Source organism: Bos javanicus, chromosome 12 (genome assembly GCF_032452875.1).
Source record: "Bos javanicus breed banteng chromosome 12, ARS-OSU_banteng_1.0, whole genome shotgun sequence".
NCBI lineage: Eukaryota > Metazoa > Chordata > Mammalia > Artiodactyla > Bovidae > Bos > Bos javanicus.
Genome location: NC_083879.1, coordinates 70,772,088 through 70,798,113, shown reverse-complemented (window position 1 = coordinate 70,798,113; position 26,026 = coordinate 70,772,088). Strand labels below are relative to the sequence as shown.

General features: G+C 41.1%; 1 protein-coding gene across 1 annotated transcript in view; it reads right to left on the bottom strand.

The window, feature by feature from the left end:
• The window catches only part of LOC133258054 (ATP-binding cassette sub-family C member 4-like), a 292,909-nt gene that overhangs the window by 126,038 nt on the left and 140,845 nt on the right, over nt 1–26,026 (bottom strand). The window contains 4 exon segments of the mRNA XM_061434393.1: nt 8,081–8,167; nt 8,393–8,487; nt 18,908–19,099; nt 23,013–23,102. Coding sequence (XP_061290377.1) covers nt 8,081–8,167; nt 8,393–8,487; nt 18,908–19,099; nt 23,013–23,102 — 464 coding nt within the window.

Sequence of the window (26,026 nt, the reverse complement as noted above, 5' to 3'; positions counted from 1 at the left end):
GTTGTCTTCTCAGGCTCCACATACCTGACCAGCCTGAGGCCCCTGGGGCACTTCCTGCCCATCCCTGGGCACAGGGAACTTTCCAACTTCAGTGAAAGCCTCCAGCTGCCACTTCTGCTTTCACTCAGCGCTTACTATCCTGTATTAAAACCCTCTAAATGTCAAGAAGCAACAGTTAGAACTGGACATGGAACAACATATTGTCACCCTGCTTATTTAACTTGTATGCAGAGGGCATCATGAGAAATACTGGGCTGGATGAAGCACAAGCTGGAATCAAGATTGCAGGGAGAAGTAGCAATAACCTCAAATATGCAGATGACATTACCCTTATGGCAGAAAGCAAAGAAGAACTAGAAAATCTCTTGACAAAAGTAAAAGAGTAGAGTGAAAAAGTTGGCTTAAAACTCAACATTCATAAAAAGAAGATCATGGCATCTGGACCCATCACTTCATGGGAAATAGAAGGGAAAACACTGGAAATAGTGACAGAGTTCATTTTGGGGATCTCCAAAATCACTGCAGATGGTGATTGCAGCCATGAAATTAAAAGATGCTCACTCCTTGAAAGAAAAGTTATGACTAACCTAGACAGCTTCTTAAGAACCAGAGACATTACTTTGCCAACAAACATCCAGGTAGTCAAAGCTATGGTTTTTCCAGTAGTCATATATGGATGTGACAGTTGGACTATAAAGAAAGCTGAGCACTGAAGAATTGATGCTTTTGAACTGTGGTGTTGGAGAAGACTCCTGAGAGTCCCTTGGACTGTAAGGAGATTCAACCAGTTTATCATAAGGGAAATCAGTCCTGAATGTTCATTGGAAGGATTGATGTTAAAGCTGAAACTCCAATACTTTGGCCACCTGATGCAAAGAACTGATGAAAAGAACTCATTTGAAAATACCCTGATGTTGGGAAAGATTGAAGGCAGGAGGAGAAAAGGACAACAGAGGATGAGATGGTTGGATGGCATCATCAACTCAATGGACATGAGTTTGAGTAAACTCTGGGATTTGGTGATAGGACGGCCTGGTGTGTTGCAGCCCATGGTGTCACAAAGAGTCGAACACGACTCAGTGGCTGAACTGAACTAAGCTGCTGACCTTTTCCCAGCCCTCTGTCTTAACAAGCTCCATGTAGAGACAGGTTCCTTACAGGCAGGAATGAGAGCTGAGCATCCTAGTGTTCCTTAATCCTTCCCAGTGTAGGTCCTTCCTGTCTCATGGCTGACCGTCTTGTTTGTAAACTAAGAGGTTTTGTGCAGTGACATCTCTAATGGTGTTGATTTCAGGGCACACAGCAGGGCTTTAATAAATGCAGCTGGAAGGACTTTTGGGCTTCACCAAGGTGAACAACAGCAAGATGGAGTAGACGTGGATGTTGCTTCAGAAAATCAAGTGTGTGAGACTTTCAAAAAGACCCATCTAGAATCCACCAGAGGTCTCTGTCAGAGTGTATTAGGACACATTATACACAAAAAGGAGCCATGGCTGCACGGGCGCAGGAGGGCCTAGAGGAGCTATCCCACATTGAAGGTCAGAAAGGGTGGCGGTGAGGAGATACCCCTCATCCAAGGTAAAGAGCAATGGCTGCGCTTTGCTGGAGCAGCTGTGAAGAAATACCCTACACCCAAGGTAAGAGAAACCCAAGTAAGATGGTAGCTGTTGCAAGAGGGCATCAGAGGGCAAACACACTGAAACCATACTCACAGAAAACTAGTCAATCTAATCACACTAAGACCACAGCCTTGTCTAACTCAATGAAACTAAGCCATGCCCATGGGGCAGTGCAAGATGGGTGGGTCATGGTGGAGAGACCTGATAGAATGTGGTCCACTGGAGAAGGGAATGGCAAACCACTTCAGTAGTCTTGCCTTCAGAACTCCATGAACAGTATGAAAAGGCAAAATGATAGGATACTGAAAGAGAAACTCCCCAGGTCAGTAGGTGCCCAATATGCTACTGGAGATCAGTGGAGAAATAACTCCAAAGAATGAAGGGATGAAGCCAAAGCAAAAAGAATACCCAGCTGTGGATGTTACTGGAGATAGAAGCAAGGTCCGATGCTGTAAAGAACAATATTGCATAGGAACCTGGATGTCAGGTTCACGAATCAAGGCAAATTGGAAGTGGTCAAACAAGAGATGGCAAGAGTGAATGTCGGCATTCTAGGAATAAGTAAACTGAAATGGACTGGAATGGGTGAATTTAACTCAGATGACCATTATATCTACTACTGCGGGCAGGAATCCCTCAGAAGAAATGGAGTAGTCATCATGGTCAACAAAACAGTCCAAAATGAAGTACTTGGATGCAAACTCAAAAACAACAGAATGATCTCTGTTCATTTCTAAGGCAAACCATTCAATATCACAGTAATCCAAGTCTAGGCCCCAACCAGTAATGCTGAAGAAGCTGAAGTTGAATGGTTCTTTGAAGACCTACAAGACCTTTTAGAACTAACACCCAAAAAAGATGTCCTTTTCATTATAGGGGACTGGAATGCAAAAGTAGGAAGTCAAGAAACACCTGGAGTAACAGGCAAATTTGGTCTTGGAATACGGAATGAAGCAGGCCAAAGACTAATAGAGTTTCGCCAAGAAAATGCACTGGTCATAACAAACACACTCTTCCAACAACACGAGAGAAGACTCTATACATGGACATCACCAGATGGTCAACACCGAAATCAGATTGATTATATTCTTTGCAGCCAAAGAGGGAGAAGCACTATACAGTCAGCAAAAACAAGACCAGGAGCTGACTGTGGCTCAGACCATGAACTCCTTATTGCCAAATTCAGACTTAAATTGAAGAAAGTAGGGAAAACCACTAGACCATTCAGGTATGACCTCAATCAAATCCCTTATGATTATACAGTGGAAGTGAGAAATAGATTTAAGGGCCTAGATCTTAGAGATAGAGTACCTGATAAACTATGGAATGAGGTTCGTGACATTGTATGAGAAACAGGGATCAAGACCATCCCCATGGAAAAGAAATGCAAAAAAGCAAAATGGTTGTCTGGGGAGGCCATACAAATAGCTGTGAAAAGAAGAGAAGTGAAAAGCAAAGGAGAAAAGGAAAGATATAAACATCTGAATGCAGAGTTCCAAAGAATAACAAGAAGAGATAAGAAAGCCTTCTTCAGCGATCAATGCAAAGAAATAGAGGAAAACAACAGAATGGGAAAGAATAGAGATCTCTTCAAAAAAATCAGAGATACCAAAGGAACATTTCATGCAAAGATGGGCTCGATAAAGGACAGGAATGGTATGGACCTAAAAGAAGCTGAAGATATTAAGAAGAGATGGCAAGAATACACAGAAGAACTGTACAAAAAAGATCTTCTGAACCAGATAATCATGATGGTGTGATCACTGACCTAGAACCAGACATACTGGAATGTGAAGTCAAGTTGGCCTTAGAAAGCATCACTACAAACAAAGCTAGTGGAGGTGATGAAATTCCAGTTGAGCTATTCCAAATCCTGAAAGATGGTGCTGTGAAAGTGCTGCACTCAATATGCCAGCAAATTTGAAAAACTCAGCAGTGGCCACAGGCCTGGAAAAGGTCAGTTTTCATTCCAATCCCAAAGAAAGACAATGCCAAAGAAAGCTCAAACTACCGCACAATTGCACTCATCTCACACGCTAGTAAAGTAATGCTCAAAATTCTCCAAGCCAGGCTTCACCAACATGTGAACCATGAACCTCCTGATGTTCAAGCTGGTTTTAGAAAAGGCAGAGGAACCAGAGATCAAAATGCCAACATCTGCTGGATCATGGAAAAAGCAAGAGAGTTCCAGAAAAACATCTATTTCTGCTTTATTGACTATGCCAAAGCCTTTGACTGTGTGGATCACAAGAAACTGTGGGAAATTCTGAAAGAGATGGGAATATCAGACCACCTGATATGCCTCTTGAGAAATCTGTATTCAGGTCAGGAAGCAACAGTTAGAACTGAACATGGAACAACAGACTGGTTCCAAATAGGAAAAGGAGTACATCAAGGCTGTATATTGTCACCCTGCTTATTTAACTTCTATGCAGAGTACATCATGACAAACGCTGGGCTCAAAGAAACACAAGCTGGATCAAGATTGCTGGGAGAAATATCAATAACCTCAGATACACAGATGACACAACCCTTATGGCAGAAAGTGAAGAGAAACTAAAAAGCCTCTTGATAAAAGTGAAAGTGGAGAGTGAAAAAGTTGGCTTAAAGCTCAACATTTAGAAAACGAAGATCATAGCATCTGGTCCCATCACTTCATGGGAAATAGATGGGGAAACAGTGGGAACAGTGTCAGACTTTATTTTTCTGGGCTCCAAAATCACTGCAGATGGTGACTGCAGCCATGAAATTAAAAGTTGCTTACTCCTTTGAAGGAAAGTTATGACCAACCTAGATAGCATATTCAAAAGCAGAGACATTACTTTGCCAACCAAGGTCCATCTAGTCAAGGCTATGGTTTTTCCTGTGGTCATGTATGGATGTGAGAGTTGGATTGTGAAGAAAGCTGAGCGCCGAAGAATTGATGCTTTTGAACTGTGGTGTTGGAAAAGACTCTTGAGAGTCCCTTGGAGTGCAAAGAGATCCAACCAGTCCATTCTGAAGGAGATCAGCCCTGGGATTTCTTTGGAAGGAATGATGCTAAAGCTGAAACTCCTGTATTTTGGCCACCTCATGCGAAGAGTTGACTCATTGGAAAAGACTCTGATGCTGGGAGGGATTGAGGGCAAGAGGAGAAGGGGACAACAGAGGATGAGATGTCTGGATGGCATCACTGACTCAATGGATGTGAGTCTGAGTAAACTCCGAGACTTTGTGATGGACAGGGAGGCCTGGCATGCTCGATTCATGAGGTCTCAAAGAGTCGGACATGACTGAGCAACTTATCTGATCTGATACACAAAAAAGCATCAGAGTCTTTCTACCTCAGGGATTCAGAAGTCAATAAGAACTTCTGCTGCTGCTAAGTGACTTCAGTCGTGTCCAACTCTGTACGACCCCATAGACAGCAACCCACCAAGCTTCCCTGTCCCTGGGATTCTCCGGGAAAGAGCACTGGACTGGGTTGCCATTTTCTTCCCCAACGCATGAAAATGAAAAGTGAAAGTGAAGTCACTCAGTCATGTCCGACTCTTGGCGACCCCATGGACTGCAGCCTACCAGGCTCCTCCATCCATGGATTTTCCAGGCAAGAGTACTGGAGTGGGGTGCCATTTCCTTCTCCACAAACAAGAACTACCAACAAAAAATTCCAGACACAAAGTAAGAGTCAGATTCTAGATACCTAGTTTCAAATTCAAGTTAACCCTACATGTGGATCTAAGTATTCATTCTACTAAGCATTAATGAAGCAGTTTTAATGTTTGAGGCCATATGCTGGTGAGGAATAAACCACTTTGAAATTCTCGACTTTAGTAAGAATTTCAAACCAACGGAATGACAAGCACAATAAACCAACAAGGCCTTTCCACAGAAGTTGTATACCAGTACTAAAAACATGGCTTCTAATGAGCCTTGAACAAATGATGGAGGAAAAGAACTGGCAGCCAAGTAGCAGGTCACCTAGTCCAATTGTCCAGTTTAAAAAGCATGCATCCCTCTGGGTCATCCCAGTGAGGGATGGGATGGGGAGAGAGGTAGGTAGGAGAGGGGTTCAGGATGGGGAACACATGTATACCCGTGGTGGATTCATTTCAACGTATGGCAAAACCAATACAATATTGTAAAGTAATTAGCTTCCAGTTAAAGTTAAAAAAAATAAGTCAAAAGAACGAGAAAGTGAGGAGAGGAGAAAAGAGATGTCAGGCAGAGGGGACCGCATGAGCCAAGCACTGGGGGTGAGTTTGGGATCAGCATGGATAACTGGGGGAAGTCTGAGGTTTTGTGCCCTGGACAACTTTAAGAAAAGGCTATGTCTAAACCACCGGACTGTGTGCATAGAACATATGATGCCAGAGGCAGGGTGAGCCTCCTGTAATTTCACAAGGTCACTCTAGACTCAAGATTATGCAGAACATTTCCCACTGACAAGAAGAAGAAGAAGGAGAAGGAGAGGGAGGAGAAGGAGAAGGAGGAGAAGGAGGAGGGGAAGGAGAAGGAGGACATCGTTCCCTGATGTTGGGAAAGATTGAAGGCAGGAGGAGAAGGGGATGACAGAGGATGAGATGCTTGGATGGCATCACCAACTCAATGGACATGAGTTTGAGTAAACTCTGGGATTTGGTGATAGACAGGGAGGCCTGGCATGCTGCAGTCCATGGGGTCACAAAGAATCAAAAATGACTCAGTGACTGAACTGAACTGAGCTGCTGACCTTTCCCCAGCCCTCTGTCTTAACAAGCTCCACGTAGAGACAGGTTCCTTACAGGCAGGAATGAGAGCTGAGCATCCTAGTGTCCCTTAATTCTGTCCAGTATAGGTCCTTCCTGTCTCATGGCTGACCATCTTGCTTTGTAAACTAAGAGGTTTTGTGCAGTGACATCTCTAAGGGCGTCAGTCTCAGGGCACACAGCAGGGCTTTAATAAGTGCAGCTGGAAGGACTTGTGGGCTTCACCAAGGTGAACAACAGCAAGATGGAGTAGATGTGGATACTGCTTCAGAAAAAGCAAGTTTGTGAGACTTTCAAAAAGACCTGTCTAGATTCCACCAGAGGTCTTGGTCAGCGTGAATTAGGACACATTATACACAGAAAAGCATCAGAGTCTTTCTACGACAGGGATTCAGTGGTCAAACAAGAACTACCATCAACAAATTCCAGACACAAAGTAAGAGTCAAATTCTAGATACCTAGTTTCAAATTCAAGTTAACCCTACACATGGGTCTAAGTATTCATTCTACTAAGCATCAATGAAGCAATGTTAATGTTTGAGGCGATATACTGGTGAGTAATAAATCACTTTGAAATTCTTGACTTTAGTAAGAATTTCAAACCAACGGAATGACAAGCAAAATAAACCAAGGCCTTTCCACAGAAGTCATATGCAGTACTAAAAACTTGGCTTCTAATGTACCTTAAACAAATGATGGAGGAAAAGAACTGGCAGCCAAGTAACAAGTCACCTAGTCCCATTCTCCAATTTAAAAAACATGCATCCCTCTGGGTCATCCCAGTGAGGGATGGATAGGGAGGGAGGTAGGTGGGAGGGGGGTTCAGGAGGGGGAACACATGTATACCCATGGTGGATTCATGTCAATGCATGGCAAAACCAATACAATATTGTAAAGTAATTAGCTTCCAATTAAATTTTTTAAAAATAAGTAAAAAAAAGAAAAAAAAAAAAACTCTAAAGTGTTACACAGAGGGGAAAAAAAAAAAAAAGAACTAGAAGGTGAGATGTTAGGCAGAGGGGACGGCATGAGCCAAGCACTGGAGGTGAGTTTGGGACCAGCATGGATGACTGGGGGAAGTCTGAGTTCTTGTGCCCTGGAGAAGTTTAAGAAAAGGCTATGTCTAAACTCACAGGGATGTGTGAATAGAACATGTGATGCCAGAGGCAGGGTGAGCCTCCTCTAATTTCACAACATCACTCTAGACTCAAGATTATGCAGAACATTTCCCCCGACACATGCATAAAAACAAAAAGGAAAAAAAATCTTTCTTTCTTCTTTTTAAATATTTATTTATTTATTTAGCTGTGTCAGGTCTTAGTCATTTCATGAAACATCTTTTGTTGCAATGCAGGCTCTCAAGCTGTGGTGTGCAGGCTCTGGAGCATTCAGGCTCAACAGTTGTGACCCATGGGCTTAGTTACTCCACGGCATAAGAGATCTTAGTTCTCCAACAGGGACAAAACCCATGTCCACTGCATTGCAAGGCAGTTTCTTACCCACTAGACCACTAGACCACCCTATTCATCATCCTTCTTATCCCTGGGGTCTGGATTCAGCAACTACAAGTAGCAGGGGGAAATCTGCCATCTATCCCTCACTCCCTAAAGCACAGACCCCACTGTCCTGCACACACTGGAAGCACCTCCAGTATTTTCCTATCCTGACCTCTCTTCCCTGATCTCTACAGAGTTCCTGGAAAGCAGAGATGATAGAAAACAAGAGCAAACTCACTGTTCGAACAAGTGCCTGCTGACTTCTGCATCCATTGCGCTGAGCGGATCGTCCAGGAGATAGATGTCTGCATCCTGATACAGGGCTCTAGAAAATGCAGAGAGACATCAGGAGAGGACACTTCACACTCCCTGAATCTCATCTCTGAATCATGACAGTGTTTGAAAACTCTTTATGTTCATTCCAAGAGCCTAGGAAAAGAGCCAAGACCCTGCTTCACACAGGCCCACCCGGTGAGCAGGGTCTGTGTGCTCACAATCACTAGGAGCCATGGAGAAGGAGAGGCAGGATGACAACTGAAATGCCATTTACCTGGCGAGGCTGACCCGGGCTTTCTGCCCCCCACTCAGTGTGGTTCCTCGGTCTCCTACGACAGTTAGATCTCCATTCTCCAGAAACTGTAAATCCTACACAGAGAGAGAAAAGGGGGGAAAAAAACCAAAGAATTAAAATGTGTTGTCCTCCTGCCATCTTAGCTCTTCAGCGTTAGTAATTCATACAAGTGTTTGATCAGCAGCAGTGTGCTTATTTTCAAAGCACCTAAATTGTAATTTTGAACATTGAAAAAAAAAAAAAAAACTTCTCAGGGCTTTTAATATGTTTTCATTCTATATTTTTTTCAGAGCATTTATGTATTTAACCATTATAACAGGTATTTATTGAGCATCAACTATATAGCAGGCATCGTTCTGGGCACAAGAATTCAGCCATGAGGAAACAAATGCTCAGAATTTCTTTCCATGGTGGGAGACAGATGATATGGAAAATTAACCTGAGCACAAGTACTGAGTACAGGAAGGAAAAAGAAGCCGGCTCAGGCAGATGGAGAGTAAAGGGGGGAAGTGAGTCCACATTGGGGTGTGAGGGCTCTGCTCAGAAGGGGTGTGAGCAGATCTGGGGTGGGGAGGGGTGCAGGCAGACCTGGAAGGGCTGTTCCACACAGAGGGAAGGGCGAGTGCAGGGGCCACGGGGAGATGCCAAAGGGGTTCAAAACAAGCAAGGAGGCCAGGAAAGCAGAGCAGAGTAAGAATGAGGGGAGTGAGGGTGGAGACAGCGCAGGAGGAGCCTGGGGTCACTCCAGTAAAGAAGTAAGGGGAGTATTGACATAGTCTGAGATTTTTAAGAAATCAGTCCTGCCCTTTGTGGAAAACAGACAATAATGGGAGAAAGGTGAGGGCAGATAAAAGCAAGAAGGCTACTGGAATAATCTAAGTGAGAGATGACAGTGGCCAGGACCAGAGTGGAAGCAGCAGGAATGGAGAGAGGGGATCACACTCCAGACACACTTGGAAGGTGGAGTCTGGAAGACCTGCTGATGGGACAGGTGTGGGCTGTAAGAGAAGAGGACTGTGGTGTCTGGGGTGAGGAAGGGGAAGGACAGGGTCTCCATTTACTGAGTTGGGGAAGATGGTGGAGGCAGGTTTAGGACACTTCTCTTGTGGACAAGCTGAGATGACCTCCCAGTGGTGTCACAGTGCAGCTGGGCATGCAGGTGTGAAGGTCTGTGCTAGAGACACAGGTGTGAGAGCTGGTGGCCCAGGAGGTGAAGGCACTGCTGCTGCTGCTGCTGCTGCTAAGTCGCTTCAGTCATGTCCGACTCTGTGCGACCCCATAGACGGCAGCCCACCAGGCTCCCCCATCCCTGGGATTCTCCAGGCAAGAACACTGGAGTGGGTTGCCATTTCCTTCTCCAATGCATCAAAGTGAAAAGTGAAAGTGAAGTCGCTCAGTTGTGTCTGACTCTTAGCGACCCCATGGACTGCAGCCTACCAGGCTCTTCCATCCATGGGATTTTCCAGGCAAGAGTACTGGAGTAGGATGCCATGGTGAAGGCACAGGTCTTACTTTATCAAGGAGTAAATGTGTCTTAAACAAAACATTTTACTGATCTCAGCCTCAGCTTCCCACGCTCTCTGAAGAGATAATACCTGACCTGTGTCTTCCACAGTGATACTTAAGGCAAGTGGTAGACTGATGAGATCAGTACAAGAAATGGAAGCAGAAAAAAATAAGCATATGAAAAGATATTTGACAGAAATGTCATTAGGAAATTACAAATCAAAACAACAAGATACTACTATATACCTATTAGACTGGCTAAAATTCAAAACATTGAAAACACCAAATGTTGAAGAGGGTGTGGAGCAACAGGAACTATAATTCATTACTAACGGGATGTGAAATGGCACAGCCATTGTGGAAGACATTATGGCACTTTTTTTTACAAAGTTTAACATGGGGCTTACTACATGACCTAGTAATCATTCTCCTAGATATTTGCCCATATGAATTGAAAAGGTATGTCCACAAAGGAACCTATACCTTAATACTCATATCAGTATCTTTCATAATTTCTAAGAACTAGAAGCAAGAAAGATGGCCTTCACTAGCTGCATTTAGAAACAAACTGAGGTGCAACCATACCACGGGATATTATTTAGCAATAAAAATGAATGAGTTATCAGGCCATGTGTGGAAATCTTAAATGCATTTGACTAAATTAAAGAAACCAGTCTGAAAATGCTTCATTATGTATGATTCTAACTCTAAAACACTATGAAAAAGGCAAACTATAAATACATGAAAAAGATCAGTGACCACTAATGGTTGAGTGAGGAGGAAAGATGAAGATGCAGAGCACAGATTTTTAGGGCAATAAAACCTCTGTATGATAAAGTACTAGCGAATGTATGACATTACTTATTTGTCAAAACCCATAGAAATGTACAATAAAAAATGAACTTTAATGTAAAGTGTGGATTTTAGTTAATAATAATGTGTTGTTTTGGGTTCATCTATTGTAACAAATGTACCACACTAATGCAGATGATAATAGTGAAAACTGGGGGAGGGGTAATCAGAAGATGGAGTGTATGGGAACTCTTCAGTGCCTGCTCAATTTTTCTATAAACCTAAAACTGCTATAAAATGAAGCATAAAAAAAAAAAAAAGATGGAACAGTCTGCATGAAAAATCAAAGGGAAAGAAACAGTGTGCTCAAGGGACACCAAGAAAAACTGCTGGACTAAGTAGATTCTTGTTCATGGAAGCAGGAAAAACTCAAAGCTAAGAAGGATATGAAGTTTCAACTTGAGAATCTGGAAATCTATCAAAAGTTATAATTTTACATTATTTAAGAACTAAGTAGACAAATCAGAGTATCTGGTGGGGGTTGGGGGGGAGATAATAAGAACATCCCCAAATGACAAGATAACAACCAAAATTTATGTTACACAGCATTATATTACAAATCTTAGATTGCCTGTAATTACCACTGGACAGATCCTGGCACAGACAAACAGAGTTTGGGGGAGTTTGTTATCTACTAGACCCATCAGGCATCAATCTATGATGCCCAGCAGTACCTGTCTGCAGATAAAGCCCTCTTTTGTCTCTACTTTAGCAAATTTGGGGAGAAAGCACGTGGCACAGTAGGGTCTCCAGGATAAGAAGTTGTCTGATCTCCCTAAGTCTCACTTTCCTTTTCTACAGAATGTGCTGCAGAAACAAGAGTCACTAAACTCAATGATGCTGTGAGAATCAAAACACACATATGAACACCCTCCATAAATAAAAAAAAGGACATGAATTGATTGTAACTTGCTATTGGTGACTGAGACCTATTTTCACATCAAGCCAACAATGGGACCCTGCTCATAGTCTGGATCACAATATGCAAAGCATGTGACCAAAAGAAAAAGAGATTGTCTCCATCATAACCTTCCCTGACAGCCACAAAGACATACAGGCACACAGGTTCCCTGCTCATTCAAAGCTTAAACTGGAGTGCATCCAATGAAAGGCAGCAATAGCTCTGTTGTGGAAATTCATTATTGCACCTTCTTTCTTTGTGGAGCTCAGAAATTATCATCTCATGCTTTTGGCTTTAGAGAAAAACAACAGGCCATTTTAAGATAGGTTCCCAGCCTCACACACACACACACACACACACACACACACAGACACAACTGTTTACCTGGCTTCTGTTTCACTGTTGACAGTCTTCACAAACTGTTCCACTTAGCTTTTATGCTTTGATTTTATGTTGTTTTCATTTCTTTCTCAAAAGAGCACCACATTGTAGCACAGCAATCTCAACCATGCTCTAGAAAAGGCACCTGAATCCACTCCTTCATTTAGCACAGTCAGAGCATAAGATGCAAGCACTCTCTCTCCAGGTCTGGTGGGAGGACTTTGAGTGCCTCCTTGACTCTGACAATTTAGTTCAGTTCTCACCAACTCCCAGAGCTTGCTCAAACTCATGTCTGTTAAGTCGGTGATGCCATCCAACCATCTCATCCTCTGTCGTCCTCTTCTCCTCCTGCCTTCAATCTTTCCCAGCATCAGGGTCTTTTCAAATGAGTCAGCTCTTTACATCAGGTGACCTAAGTATTGCAGTTTCAGCTCCAACATCAGTCCTTCCAATGAACACCCAGGACTGATCTCCTTTAGGATGGACTGGTTGGATCTCCTTGCAGTCCAAGGGACTCTCAAGAGTCTTCTCCAACACCACAGTTCAAAAGAATCAATTCTTTGGTGCTCAGCTGTCTTCAAAGTCCAACTTTCACATCCATACATGACCACTGGAAAAACCATAGCTTTGACTAGGTGGACCTTTGTTGGCAAAGTAATGTCTCTGCTTTTTAATACGCTATCTAGGTTGGTCATAGCTTTTCTTCCAAGGAGTAAGCATCTTTTAATTTCATGGCTGCAATCACTATCAGCAGTGATTTTGGAGCCCCAGAAAATAAAGTTACTCACTGTTTCCCCCATCTATTTGCCATAAAGTGTTGGGACCAGATGCCATAATCTTCTTTTTTTGAATGTTGAGCTTTAAGCCAACTTTTTCACTCTCCACTTTCACTTTTGTCAAGAAGCTCTTTTGTTCCTCTGGGATTTCTGCCATAAGGGTGATGTCATCTGCATATCTGAGGTTATTGATATTTCTCCCTGCAATCTTGATTCCAGCTTATGCTTCATCCAGCCCAGCATTTCTCATGATATACTCTGCATATAAGTTAAATAAGCAGGGTGACAATATACAGCTTTGATGTACTTCTTTCCCAATTTGGAACCAGTCTATTGTTCCATGTCCAGTTCTAACTGTTGCTTCTTGACCTGCATACAGATTTCTCAGGAGGCAGGTAAGGTGGTCTGCTATTCCCATCTCTTGAAGAAATTTCCACAGTTTGTTGTGTTCCACACAATCAAAGGCTTTGGCGTGGTCAATAAAGCAGAAGTGGGTGCTTTTCTGGAACTCTCTTGCTTTTTTTTTTGATGATCCAATGGATGTTGGCCATTTGATCTTTGGTTCTTCTACCATTTCTAAATCAAGTTTGAACATCTGGAAGTTCACGGCTCACATACTGTTGAAGCCTGCTTGGAGAATTTTGAACATTACTTTGCTAGAATGACAATTGCTCTGACAATTATTCATGGACAAACCACAGATGGGAAAACAATTTCAAAGTATTTGAAGTAAAATCCAAGTCAGGTTAATTCCCAGCCACCATTTTCAGATTAGGTTAAAGGGAAAAGCCTGAGTTGAGCATATATTACAGTTCCTCCCACTGACAGGAAGGTGTTCTTATTCACGTTATTTTCCTCGAAGTTAAATTTAACCAATTCTGACTCAACAGCAGACACACACACTAGAGGCAAACTAGGAAATGGTGCTGCTGATTCTTGATGCCATCCATCCAGAAGAACATGAAGAGCCCTTCACTGATGGTGGAGACTTAGTGTAGAAACACCACACAGTAGACTGTTGAAACTGTTAATGAGGCCCTGACAGAGGAAGGCTGGGTTCCAGAGTCAAACGGCGGATGTCTTGTCTTTCTTACAGCTTTTCTTCCATTTGGAATCACCCTTCCTCTCACATCCTGTCAATATCCCGCCCATCTTGCCAGGCTCAGCCAAAACACACTCTCCCATGAACCCATCCTGGACTCATCTCTTCCTACTGGTCTCCTAAAGTTCTACTTACATCTCTCATCTCTCATGAAGGACTGTCTTATTCTGGTCCATCATTTGTATACATGCACAAGGTGTCTCTCAGCTCCTGGAGGGTAAGATCTGTGGTGGACCACAATGCTGTTTATCTCTAATCCTCACAACAAGCTGCACAGGAAGTACTGGCCCCATTTCACAGATGAGGAAACTGAGACTAAGTGAGGTCACATCACTGCTCTGAGGAATGCCTTTACATAATGTACTATGTACAGAGCACCTACATAAATATAAACTTAAATAATGGAAGTTAATATTCAAATACCTTCTTTCTTACATGTCATATTTTATGGATGTGTTTTACCAAAAACTTACTGAGCTTAAAATTAACAGCTAATTTTTTCAAAATTATTCTAACATTTATAAAGTGCCTGTTATGTCCCTAGCAATCAGGTGCTTTAAAATCTCTCCTGCATTTCATCCTCAAAACAACATTATGAGGTTAATAGTATTATATTCTCTATTTTACAGATGAAGGATCATGCACCTAGTGAACACAGAAACAGACTCAATTCCTGAGCCTCTGACTCCTGGGCCTTGAAGTTGATGTCATCAGTCTGAATTGATCTTGCCACTGTGATTACTTCATTTCTCCCTATTTTATCATATTAATAGAAATGTTTTCAGCTCAATGAACTTAAATGTTTACTTCAATTAAATCTAGTATAATATATCATGTTGTAATTAACATATGTAATACAAGAAAATTTGCTCTTTTTACTGCTCCTGGATTTGGGGGCAGTGGGGTTAGGGAAAACAGTGAGGAGGCATCTTCATTTATATGTATGTATATTTGTAGAGAAAGGGCTATAATAGTAAAAATAGCTACCATTTACTGAAACACTGGCATGTTTGCATTCCACATGCATGGCCTGTAGCCTTTAAAATAATTCCACCTCTCCCTGCATTCAATAAGAAAATAAATTGAGATAAACACCCAGAGTTAACAACTAAGATTGTTTCTCTCCAAAAGCCAAGCCTTTTCTACTACACATACAGTTTCTGTAACTATAGGTCAAAATAGTTCTAGAAACCCCTATTATCTATGGAAGTATTATGCTCGCCCACTGATATAGGGATTCAAAAAAAGATAAGCAAAGAATCTCATTAGGTGGTTCCCAGGTGTAAAAACCTTGCTGACTCCTTGCTAATCATAGTCACAGATGACATTTCAGAGCAGTAACAAAACCTCCTGGATACCCTCTGATCCAGAGTCCTTGTTTTACTGCAGATACATCAGAGGTCCAGGAAGGTAACAGGACATGTCCAGAGTGACAGTGAGCAAGTGACAAAGCTAGGGACAAGACTCTGCTCTCTGATCCCTCCCTTCCTGCCAGGGAGGAAATGGACACAAGGGGCCCCAACTCCATAACCCAAACATGCAGAAAACAGGAGAGCAGTCGGTGTTTATAAACACCACATCACATACAGAAGCATCACTGTGCAGCCCGGTCCTGCAGGTCCCCTTCCCACCAGGGTCTGTGCTGCACACATGCCCTAGGCTGGGTGAAGCCCCAGGACACCGCCCACATTACTGGTCCAGTCACCCCATGTGGCTGCAGCAAAGCATCAGCTCCCATGGGAAATACTGAATGACAGCCACTGTCCCAGTACCTGCTCTTCAGAGATGCTCAAGTGTGGGGCAAAAGATAATGCTGAGCTTTACCAGAAAGGCAAGGTCATAAAAGAAACAGCCACACAGTGGCCTGGGTCTTTGGAGCCTGATCTGGACATCAAAAACTCAACTTGATTAAGGTAATTATTAACCTGTTTCTTATGAAATGCCTGAAATCTATTTATTTCCCATCGACTTGCATAAATCACCCAATTTTTTAAATAAGTTGTTCCTTATAAACTTCCTCAATTGAAAGGTAGCATGGCACTGTGGAGTCTAGAGTGCTGCTGAAACAGCTCTGAACCTGAGCTGCCAGTATTGAGGTGAGTCATTTCTTCTCACCAAGCCTCAGTTTTACCAACTATAAAATGAGGTGGTAACATCAAAAACACTGGTAAAAGATTCATAACTCATATTTTTTTTTATGTGTGTACATGTGTGCACGTGTGAGTGATACACAGAAAGCAGATGGGCACATGGACTCAATAAATGAGAGCTATTCTCTCACTAGCTTACATTTGCTTTCCCTCTTATTTTCTTACACAGTATGTATGTCATTTAATAAAAATCTAGTTCATTACTGCTAATGACATCATTTCTGCAAAAGCACAATCATCCATTAACAATAACCCAGGAGAAAGAAATAAGACAGTTAAGCAATTTTGTTTGTCTACATCATCATAAAATGGTACTCACCTGATACAATCTATGAAATTCAAGCCATTGTTCAAGCAAAATTACTATTTCCTCAGAAAGTGGGTCTGGAGCCTTCAACCCCACACCTTTGAAAGTCTGTCCCATCCTTTTTGTTACAGTATAAAAGAAATTAGATGTCCAGACTGCACTGAATAGACCCCAGGGGAAGCCCTTTAACATTGTTATTCACTGATTTTTCTAACCCAAGAGAGTAACATAGTATTTACCAGTATTTAATTTTTTCTTTTTTTTTGCCAAATGATATTCTCCTATCAGGTAGGTTTAGTTTTCATTATTCACTAATTTATATCCCAATGTACAGTTAAAATTTTCATCTTGCCATTTCCTGTGAAACTCAGTGCCATTCCTGAAAATGACCTCTGCATAGTAAAAGATGCAGTATTAAAAAGAAATGTTAAAGCATTTGATTTTCTTTAAAGAATAAACTACAAGTCAAAAATGAAGTGGAGACGGAAACCTAGAGACTGAAATGGAGCAAGAAGGCATCAACCAAGTGCAATGGACAGACCTCATACAGAGTCTGATTTCAATAATGGTGAAGAAGATTTCTCAGTGATATGATTAATAACATGTAAACACAGATTAGGAAAAAATAATAGCAAATGAAGCAACTAACAAAGAAGTAATCTCAAAAATATACAAGCAGCTCATGCAGCTCAATACCAGAAAAATAGACAACTCAATAAAAAAATAGGCAAAAGAACTAAACAGACATTTCTCCAAAGAAGACATACAGATGGCTAACAAACACATGAAAAGATGCTCAGCATCACTCATTATCCCAGAAATGCAAATCAAAACCACAGTGAGGTACAATCTCATGCCAGTCAGAATGGCTGCTATCAAAAAGTCTACAAACAATAAATGCTGGAGAGGGTGCAGAGAAAAGGGATCCCTCTTACACTGTTGATGGGAATGCAAACTAGTACAGCCACTATGGAGAACAGTGTGGAGATTCCTTAAAAAACTGGAAATAGAACTGCCATATGACCCAGCAATCCCACTGCTGGGCATACACACCAAGGAAACCAGAATTGAAAGAGACATGTGTACCCCAGTGTTCATCACAGCACTGTTTACAATAGCCAGGACATGGAAGCAACCTGGAGAAGGCAATGGCACCCCACTCCAGTACTCTTGCCTGGAAAATCCCATGGACGGAGGAGCCTGCAAGGCTGCAGTCCATGGGATCGCTGAGGGTCGGACACGACTGAGCGACTTCACTTTCACTTTTCACTTTCATACACTGGAGAAGGAAATGGCAACCCACTCGTGTTCTTGCCTGGAGAATCCCAGGGACAGAGGAGCCTGGTGGGCTGCCGTCTATGGGGTCACACAGAGTCAGACACAACTGAAGCGACTTAGCAGTAGCAGTAGCAGGAAGCAACCTAGATTTCCATCAGCAGATGAATAGATAAGAAAGCAGTGGTACATATACACAATGGAATATTACTCAGCCATTAGAAAGAACACATTGGATCAGTTCTAATGAGGTGGATGAAACTTGAGCCTATTGTACAGAGTGAAGTAAGCCAGAAAGAAAAACACCAATACAGTATACTAATACATATATATGGAATTTAGAAATATGGTAATGATAACCCTGTATGCAAGACAGAGAAAGAGACACAGATTTATTGAACAGTCTTTTGGACTCTGTGGGAGAGGGCAAGGGTGGGATGATATGGGAGAATGTCATTGAAACATGTAAAGTATCATATGTGAAACAAATCACCAGTGCAAGTTCGATTTATAATATAGGGTGCTCAGGGCTGATGCACTGGGATGACCCTGAGGGATGGGATGGGGAGGGAGGTAGGAGGGAGGGACACGATGGGAAACACATGTACATCCATGACTGATTCATGTCAATGTATGGCAAAAACACTACAATACTGTAAAATAATTAACCTCCAATTAAAATAAATAAATTAATAAAAAAAAACACAGACTAGAAGCTTGATGATATTCAAGAATTTGAGCTATTTTTCAGGTGAAATAATGTGGTGATTTTTTTCCCAAAGGCTATCCTATCTTGTAGAGAAAACTAGTGATATGTTTACAGATGAACAAATCTGATGTCTAGGATCTGCTTCAGAATACTCTGGGGTGGGGGTGGGGCTGGTAGGGGGCAGGGGTAGAGATGCAGCAAAATTGGCCACCAGCTGATCTTGGCTAAAGCTGGGGGTGGTACATGAGAGTTCATTATACTACACTATTTCTGTAAATTTTTGTAATCATTCATTAAAGAAAGAAATTAAAAAGTGAATAAAACCTTATACAATTAAACAACCACCCACTACTTTCTAAAGGCATTTCTGTAAGTGCTGCTATCACATTGGCCATTGAAACAGCTGGCTTACATGTGTATATTTACCCAGAAACCCTTCAAAATTTGAAACAAAACTTTAATAAACTCTGTGGTTTAAACCAACACTATCATTATTTGAAATTTAAATATATGCAACTCAAAAGTCATTACTCACCTCTTCCAAAGCACAAGCCTTTATTACTTTTTCATACCGTTCTTCTTCATATTTCTTCCCAAATAAAATGTTACTCCTCACAGTTGCTGAGAACACCCAGGGCTGCTGAGACACATACGCGATCCTCCCATGCACACTGACCTGTCCCTGGCTTGGGGGCAGCTCCCCCAGCACAGCGCTTAACAGTGACGACTGAAACAGATGGCAACAGACACACATAAACAGGCAGCACTAAGGATAGAACAGCACACCCCACCATTGCACTTGATACACTATAGAACCCTTTCATTTAGAACAGGATGAAGTAGATCCGTGGCACATGTGAAAAAAAAAAAAAGAAAAGAAAAGAACCCCATTGGTCCACGTACTACTAATGGTTGATAAGAAACATTAATATAATATTATAACAACCTAACTGCTCAGAATTTCCCCCAAATAAAAAATTTTACTCAGAAAAGACTAGCTAAGAAAGTTAAACATTCTTAACTAGCACAGCAGTGCAGCAGGATGTGTATTTCATGTATCCAATGTTTCGAGTAGTTCTTTCTGCATCCAGGTATCCTTTACTTGACAAACACTTATTATTAAAAAGCTACATGTGAAGAATATATCCAAAGACTATTATTAAAAGAACTGTGAAGTGAGTTGTGTCCAAAGAGCAAAAGACCATCCTAAAGGAAATCATCACTCTCTTGTGTGCACATCTCACATCTAGATTTCCACATTTTGTTGTTTCAAAGTACAGCTCTGGTTCCAATAGGGAAAGGAGTATGTCAAGGCTGTATATTGTCACCCTGCTTATTTAATTTATATACATAGTGCATCATGAGAATTGCTGAACTGGATGAGCCACAAGCTGGAATCAAGATTGCCAGAAATATCAATAACCTCAGATATGCAGATGGCATTACCCTTATGGCACAAAGTGAAGAAGAACTAAAGACCCTCTTAATGAAAGTGAAGAAGGAGAGTGAAAAAGTTGGCTTAAAACTCAACATTCAGAAAACTAAGGTCATGGCATCTGGTCCCATCACTTCATGGCAAATTGATGGGGAAACAGTGGAAACAGTGACGGACTGTTTTGGGGGACTCCCAAATCACTGCAGATGGTGACTGCAGCCATGAAATTAAAAGACGCTTACTCCTTGGAATAAAAGTTATGACAAACTTTGAAAGTTTATTAAAAAGAAGAGACATAACTTTGCCAACCAAGGTCTGTCTAGTCAAAGCTATGGTTTTTCCAGTAGTCATGTATGGATATGAGAGTTGGACTTTAAAGAAATCTGATTACCGAAGAATTGATGCTTTTGAACTGTGGTGCTGGAGAAGACTCTTGAGAGTGTCTTGGACTGCAAGGAGATCCAACCAGTGCATATAAAGGAAATCAGTCCTGAATATTTATTGGAAGGACTGATGCTGAAGCTAAGGCTCCAATACTTTGGCCACCTGATGCAAAGAATTGACTCTTTTGAAAAGACCCTGATACTGGGAAAGATTGAAGGCAGGAGGAGAAGGGGACGACAGAGGATGAGATGGTTGGATGGCATCACCGACTCAATGGACATGAGTTTGAGTGGACTCCAGGAGCTGGTGATGAACAGGGAGGCCTGGCATGCTGCAGTCCGTGAAGTCACAAAGAGTCAGACACAACTGAGCAACTGAACTGAACTGACAGCTGCATATTTACTTCAAATCTTTAACAACACATAGATGTGGTATGTGTATATCCACATCACACTAAGCTGAAATAATCTGCCTGTGTATCGGTTTCACCCAGGACCCTGGTTGCCTCTGGAAGGCAGGGGCATCAGGGTCTTGCTTACGTCCGAATCTTTTGCTCCAGCACATGGCTGCACCTTTACTACACATGTACTCATGGGACCAAGTCGACTCACATGAGGAAATGCTCAGAGCTTCCTGGAAGAGCCTTTGCAACCTCCAGACTTCATGGAGGGGCCATTAGGAAGTCCCCATGTCTCTGTCCCTCCTGACAGCTGTCACATAAATAATTTCCTTTAATGAGATGTCCAAATTCCCAACAAGCTGTTTCCAACCGTAAAACATGAAGCACCAAGAAGGAAAATATAATGTGCATTTACCCAGATCTGTGTGGCCATGAAACCTTGTAAAATAAAAGTTCCATGGAACACACCTCGAGAAATGCTGTTCTAGATACATCTAATTAAAACTGTTTTCCTTATAGCAGCATAAAAAGTCAAAGAAAAGTCCTTCCCCAATAAGAAACCACTGGCAGGACTTCCCTGGTGGTACAGTGGTTAACACTCTGTGTTTCCACTGCATGGTGCATGGTTTTTATCCCTGGTTGGGGAACTAAGATCCCACATACCTCACAGGTGCAGCAAAACAAACAAAAAAACAAAGAAGTAAACCAGAGGCAGACATTCTTGCAATGGATGCTGAAGGAAAGTTCTGTCTTACTGCCAATAAAACTAATAAAGATCTTTCTCAAAGGGAAAAAATAATTGTGTTACTAGCAACAAAAAGTCAGAAGGAGAAATTAAGGAAATAATCCCATTCATCATTATATCAAAAAGAATAAAATGCTTAGGGAAAAAAATTACCTAAGGAGACAAAAGACCAAAATGAAGAAAACTGTAACACACTGATGAAAGAAATCAAAGATGACATGAACAGATACACTGTGTTCTTGGACTGTAGGGATCAATATTGTGAAAATTACTGTACTACCCAAAGCAATATACAGATTCAATGCAATTCCTGTCAAATTACCCATAGCATTTTTCACAGAACTGGAACAAAAATTTTTTACAATTTGTTTGGAAACACAAAAGACCCCAAATAGCCAAAGTAATCTTGAGAAGGAAAAAAGAAAATAGAGCTGGAAGAATCAAGCTCTCTGACTTCAGACTATACTACAAAGCTATAGTAATCAAGACAGTACAGGGCTGGCACAAAAAAAAAAAAAAGAAAGAAAGAAAAGACATACAGATCAATGGAACAGTTTGGCAAGCCCAGAGATAAACCCATGTACCTATGGAAACCTTATCTTTGACAAAGGAGGCAAGAATATACATTAGATAACACATATCCTCTTCAATAAGTGGTGCTGAGAAAACTGGACAGCTACATGTAAAATAATGAAATTAGAACACTTCCTAACATCATATTGTTCATATTTTAGGAGGGAGACCTGGGTTCAATCCCCTGGAGGAGAGCATGGCAACCCACTCCAGTATTCCTGCTGGAGAATCCCCATGGACAGAGGAGCCTGACAAGCTACAGTCCATGGGGTAGCAAAGAGGTGGACACAACTGAGTGACTAAGCACAGCTCAGCACAAGGAGCTCAACTCAGTGCTCTGTGATGACCTGGAAGGGTGGGATGGGGGGAGGGTGGGAGGGAGGCTCAAGAGGGAGGGGATATATATATATATATATATATATATATATATATACACACACACACACACACACACATACTTACAGCTGAGTCATGTTGTTGTACAGCAGAAACTAATACAACATTGTGAAGCAATTATGTTCCCATTGAAAACTAAATTTAAAAAAAAGAATGACCATGGATGACTTATTAAAACAATGTAAACTAGGACATTAGAATAGCATTTTTAATGAGCTGAAAGGTATGGACTATAATCATCATGGAGATTTCACAAGTGTGACGATCAACACAAACTTCTCAAGAGGGTAAATCTTTATAGATCCCTCTGTGGAATGACCTTACAATTTGGCTCAGAAGGTCCCTGGGTCTGTCCAGGACTCCTGTGTCCATGAGAAAACTATGCCAGGCCTCTCCATGCTCTTCTCAGTAAGTTTCGTGGCAATCACTGCAATCCTTACCAAATATCTCTTATATGACATTATAAATTATAAGGAATCAATACACATGTGTACATGTAAAACTTTCTGAGAATCAAGATGGATGTGCCAAAACTGAGGCAATGCAGAGATGGGTTTCACTGTAATTATTTTACTATTATTCAATTTCAATAAACTATCCTGTTTGAAAAAAAAAAAAACATTGTACACACAGCTTTGGGCTCAACTCTGAGAATTTAATAGGGACTGTAGTGTTGCATCAAGCTGCTGAAAGGCACCACAACTTACCTTTCCTGCGCCCACAGGTCCAACCACAGCTAACAGTTCACCAGGTCTGACAGTAAAGGAAAGGCCTTGTAGGGTTGGGGTTCTTAATTCCTGCAAATTAAAGTTTATAAAAACATATCCATTTCAATAAAGTATGCCAAATGCTACAGAAAATGGAGAAAATAATATAATATACATTGATATGCAAATTAACCCACATTTTTCTCCAGCCTATTTTAAGATATCCTGTCCTGGAGGCCTTTTCATCCAATCATATCTCTTCGGGAGTTTCAAGCAGCTTTAGTTGCCTTTAGACACCCACAGATTTTAAGTAGGTGAAATGACAAGGCACCCGCATGAAGTGAAAACTTCATGATGCATATTAACTTATTAAAATAATATACTTTATAGAGTATCCAGTATGTGAAGTTTTATAATCATTTATAAGGTTTCATTATGACCCTTGGCTTTAATTAACTATATCTCATTAATCTCCACAAGGGAGCTACACAGGTATATGGCAGACCTGGCTCTTTAAATAATTTGTATCTCCACTAATCTCTCCATTTTCACTTGATAAAGAAAGAATCTCAGTAATGCTCAGCCAGCAAAGGAGCACTTTATATAAAGAAGTCTTTCTCAATATGGGTTGGCCAAAAAGTCTGTTCAGTTTTTTCTGTAAGACAGCTCTAGTAGCACTAAGTTGTCTTTAACTTTAGTCAAAACAATGTCGTTAAGATTGTATTATGACAGCTGTCATATCAGCATGCATTTTAAAAAAACTTTTTAAAATTGGTGAATTTTTGTGTAGCCATTTTAATATTAAAATTAAAAAGCAACAGTTTTGTTTTTGTTTTTGTTTTATTTCTACATATAGATTTATTTTATTTTTGTTTTTGTTTTTTAATTTTATTTTATTTTTAAACTTTACATAATTGTATTAGTTTTGCCAAATATCAAAATGAATCCGCCACAGGTATACACGTGTGGCACATTATGTTTTACTATTTCTTTTTCTTTTTTTGCTTTACTATTTAAAGAGAGGTAAAAATGCAACTGAAATGCAGAAAAAGATTTGTGCAGTGTATGGAGAATGTGCTGTGACTGATCAAATGTGTCAAAAGTGGTTTGCAAAATTTTGTGCTGGATATTTCTTGTTGGACAATGCTCTGCTGTTAGGTATGCCAGTTGAAGTTGAAAGAGATTCCATCAAGACATCGAGAACAAACAATGCTATACCATGCAGGAGACAGCTGACATACTCAAAATATTCAAATATTTCATGCAAAGTATTGAATGGAAATCATTTGCACCAGCTTGGTTATGTTAATCACCTTGATATTTGAGTTTCACAGAAGTTAAGCAAAAAACCCTTCTTGACCATATTTCTGCACACAGTTCTCCACTTAAACGTAACAGAAACATTCCATTTTTAAAACAAATTGTGACAGGTGATGAAAAATGGATACTGTACAATACTGTGGAACAGAATAGATTATGGGCAAATGAAATGCACCAGCACCAACCACAATCAAAAGCCAGTCCTCATCCAAAGAAGGTGATGTGTGTATGGTGGCATTGCAATGGAATCCTCTATAATGAGCTCCTTCAGGAAAACCAAATGATTAATTCCAATAAATACTGCTCCCATTAGACCAACCAAAAGCAGCTCTCTATGAAAAGCATCCAGAAAGTCAACAGAAAACGCATTATCTCCCATCAGGATAGCACAAGACTGCATGTTTCTTTGATGACCAGGCAACAAAACTGTTACAGACTGGCTGGGAAGTTCTGACTGATCCCCCGTATTCACCAGACATTGTACTTTTGGACTTCCATTTATTTCAGTCTTTACAAAATCCACTTAATGGAAAAAATTCAATTTCCTGGAAAACTGTTAAAGGTATCTGGAAAAGTTATTTGCTCAAAAAATCAAAAAATTTTGAAAAGATGGAATTATGCAATTCCCTGGAAAATGGCAGAAGGTAGTGGAACAAAACGGTGAGTATGTTTTTCAATGAAGTTCTTGGTGAGAATCAACCAGAGCAACAAGAACTCTGAGAGAGGGTTTCAGGAAAAGTTATATTAAGAAGATTACCCATGCCCTTTGGCCACATGGAAAATAGTACTGACAAGCAGCTGAATAAGGAAAGAATTATTGATGGATTTATATACGTAAACTACTCAAATGAAAAATGGATAAATTTCAGAAGGGTAGGAGGAACTGTCATGAAAAAAAAATGTGATGACTACACACTACTTTTCCTAGCAGTTAATGATATTTACATGGTCATCAGTTCAGTTCAGTTCAGTTCAGTTCAGTTGTGTCCAACTCTTTGCGACCCCATGAATCACAGCACGCCAGGCCTCCCTGTCCATCACCAAATCCCGGACTTTATTCAAACTCATGTCCATCAAGTCGGTGATGCCATCCAACCATTTCATCCTCTATCGTCCCCTTCTCCTCCTGCCCCCAATCCCTCCCAGCATTAGAGTCTTTTCCAATGAGTCAACTCTTCCCATGAGGTGGCCAAAGTACTGGAGTTTTAGCTTCAGCATCAGTCCTTTCAGTGAACACCCAGGACTGATCTCCTTTAGGATGGACTGGTTGGATCTCTTTGCAGCACAAGGGACTCTCAAGAGTCTTCTCCAACACCACAGTTCAAAAGCATCAATTCTTCAGTACTCAGCTTTCTTCACAGTCCAACTCTCACATCCATACATGACCACTGGAAAAACCATAGCCTTGACTAGACAGACTTTTGTTGGCAAAGTAATGTCTCTGCTTTTGAATATGCTATCTAGGTTGGTCATAACTTTTCTTCCAAGGAGTAAGTGTCTTTTAATTTCATGGCTGCAGTCACCATCTGCAGTGATTTTGGAGCCCCCAAAAATAAAGTCAGCCACTGTTTCCACTGTTTCCCCATCTATTTCCCATGAAGTGATGGGACCAGATGCCATGATCTTCGTTTTCTGAATGTTGAGTTTTAAGCCAACTTTTTCACTCTCCTCTTTCACCTTCATCAAGAGGCTTT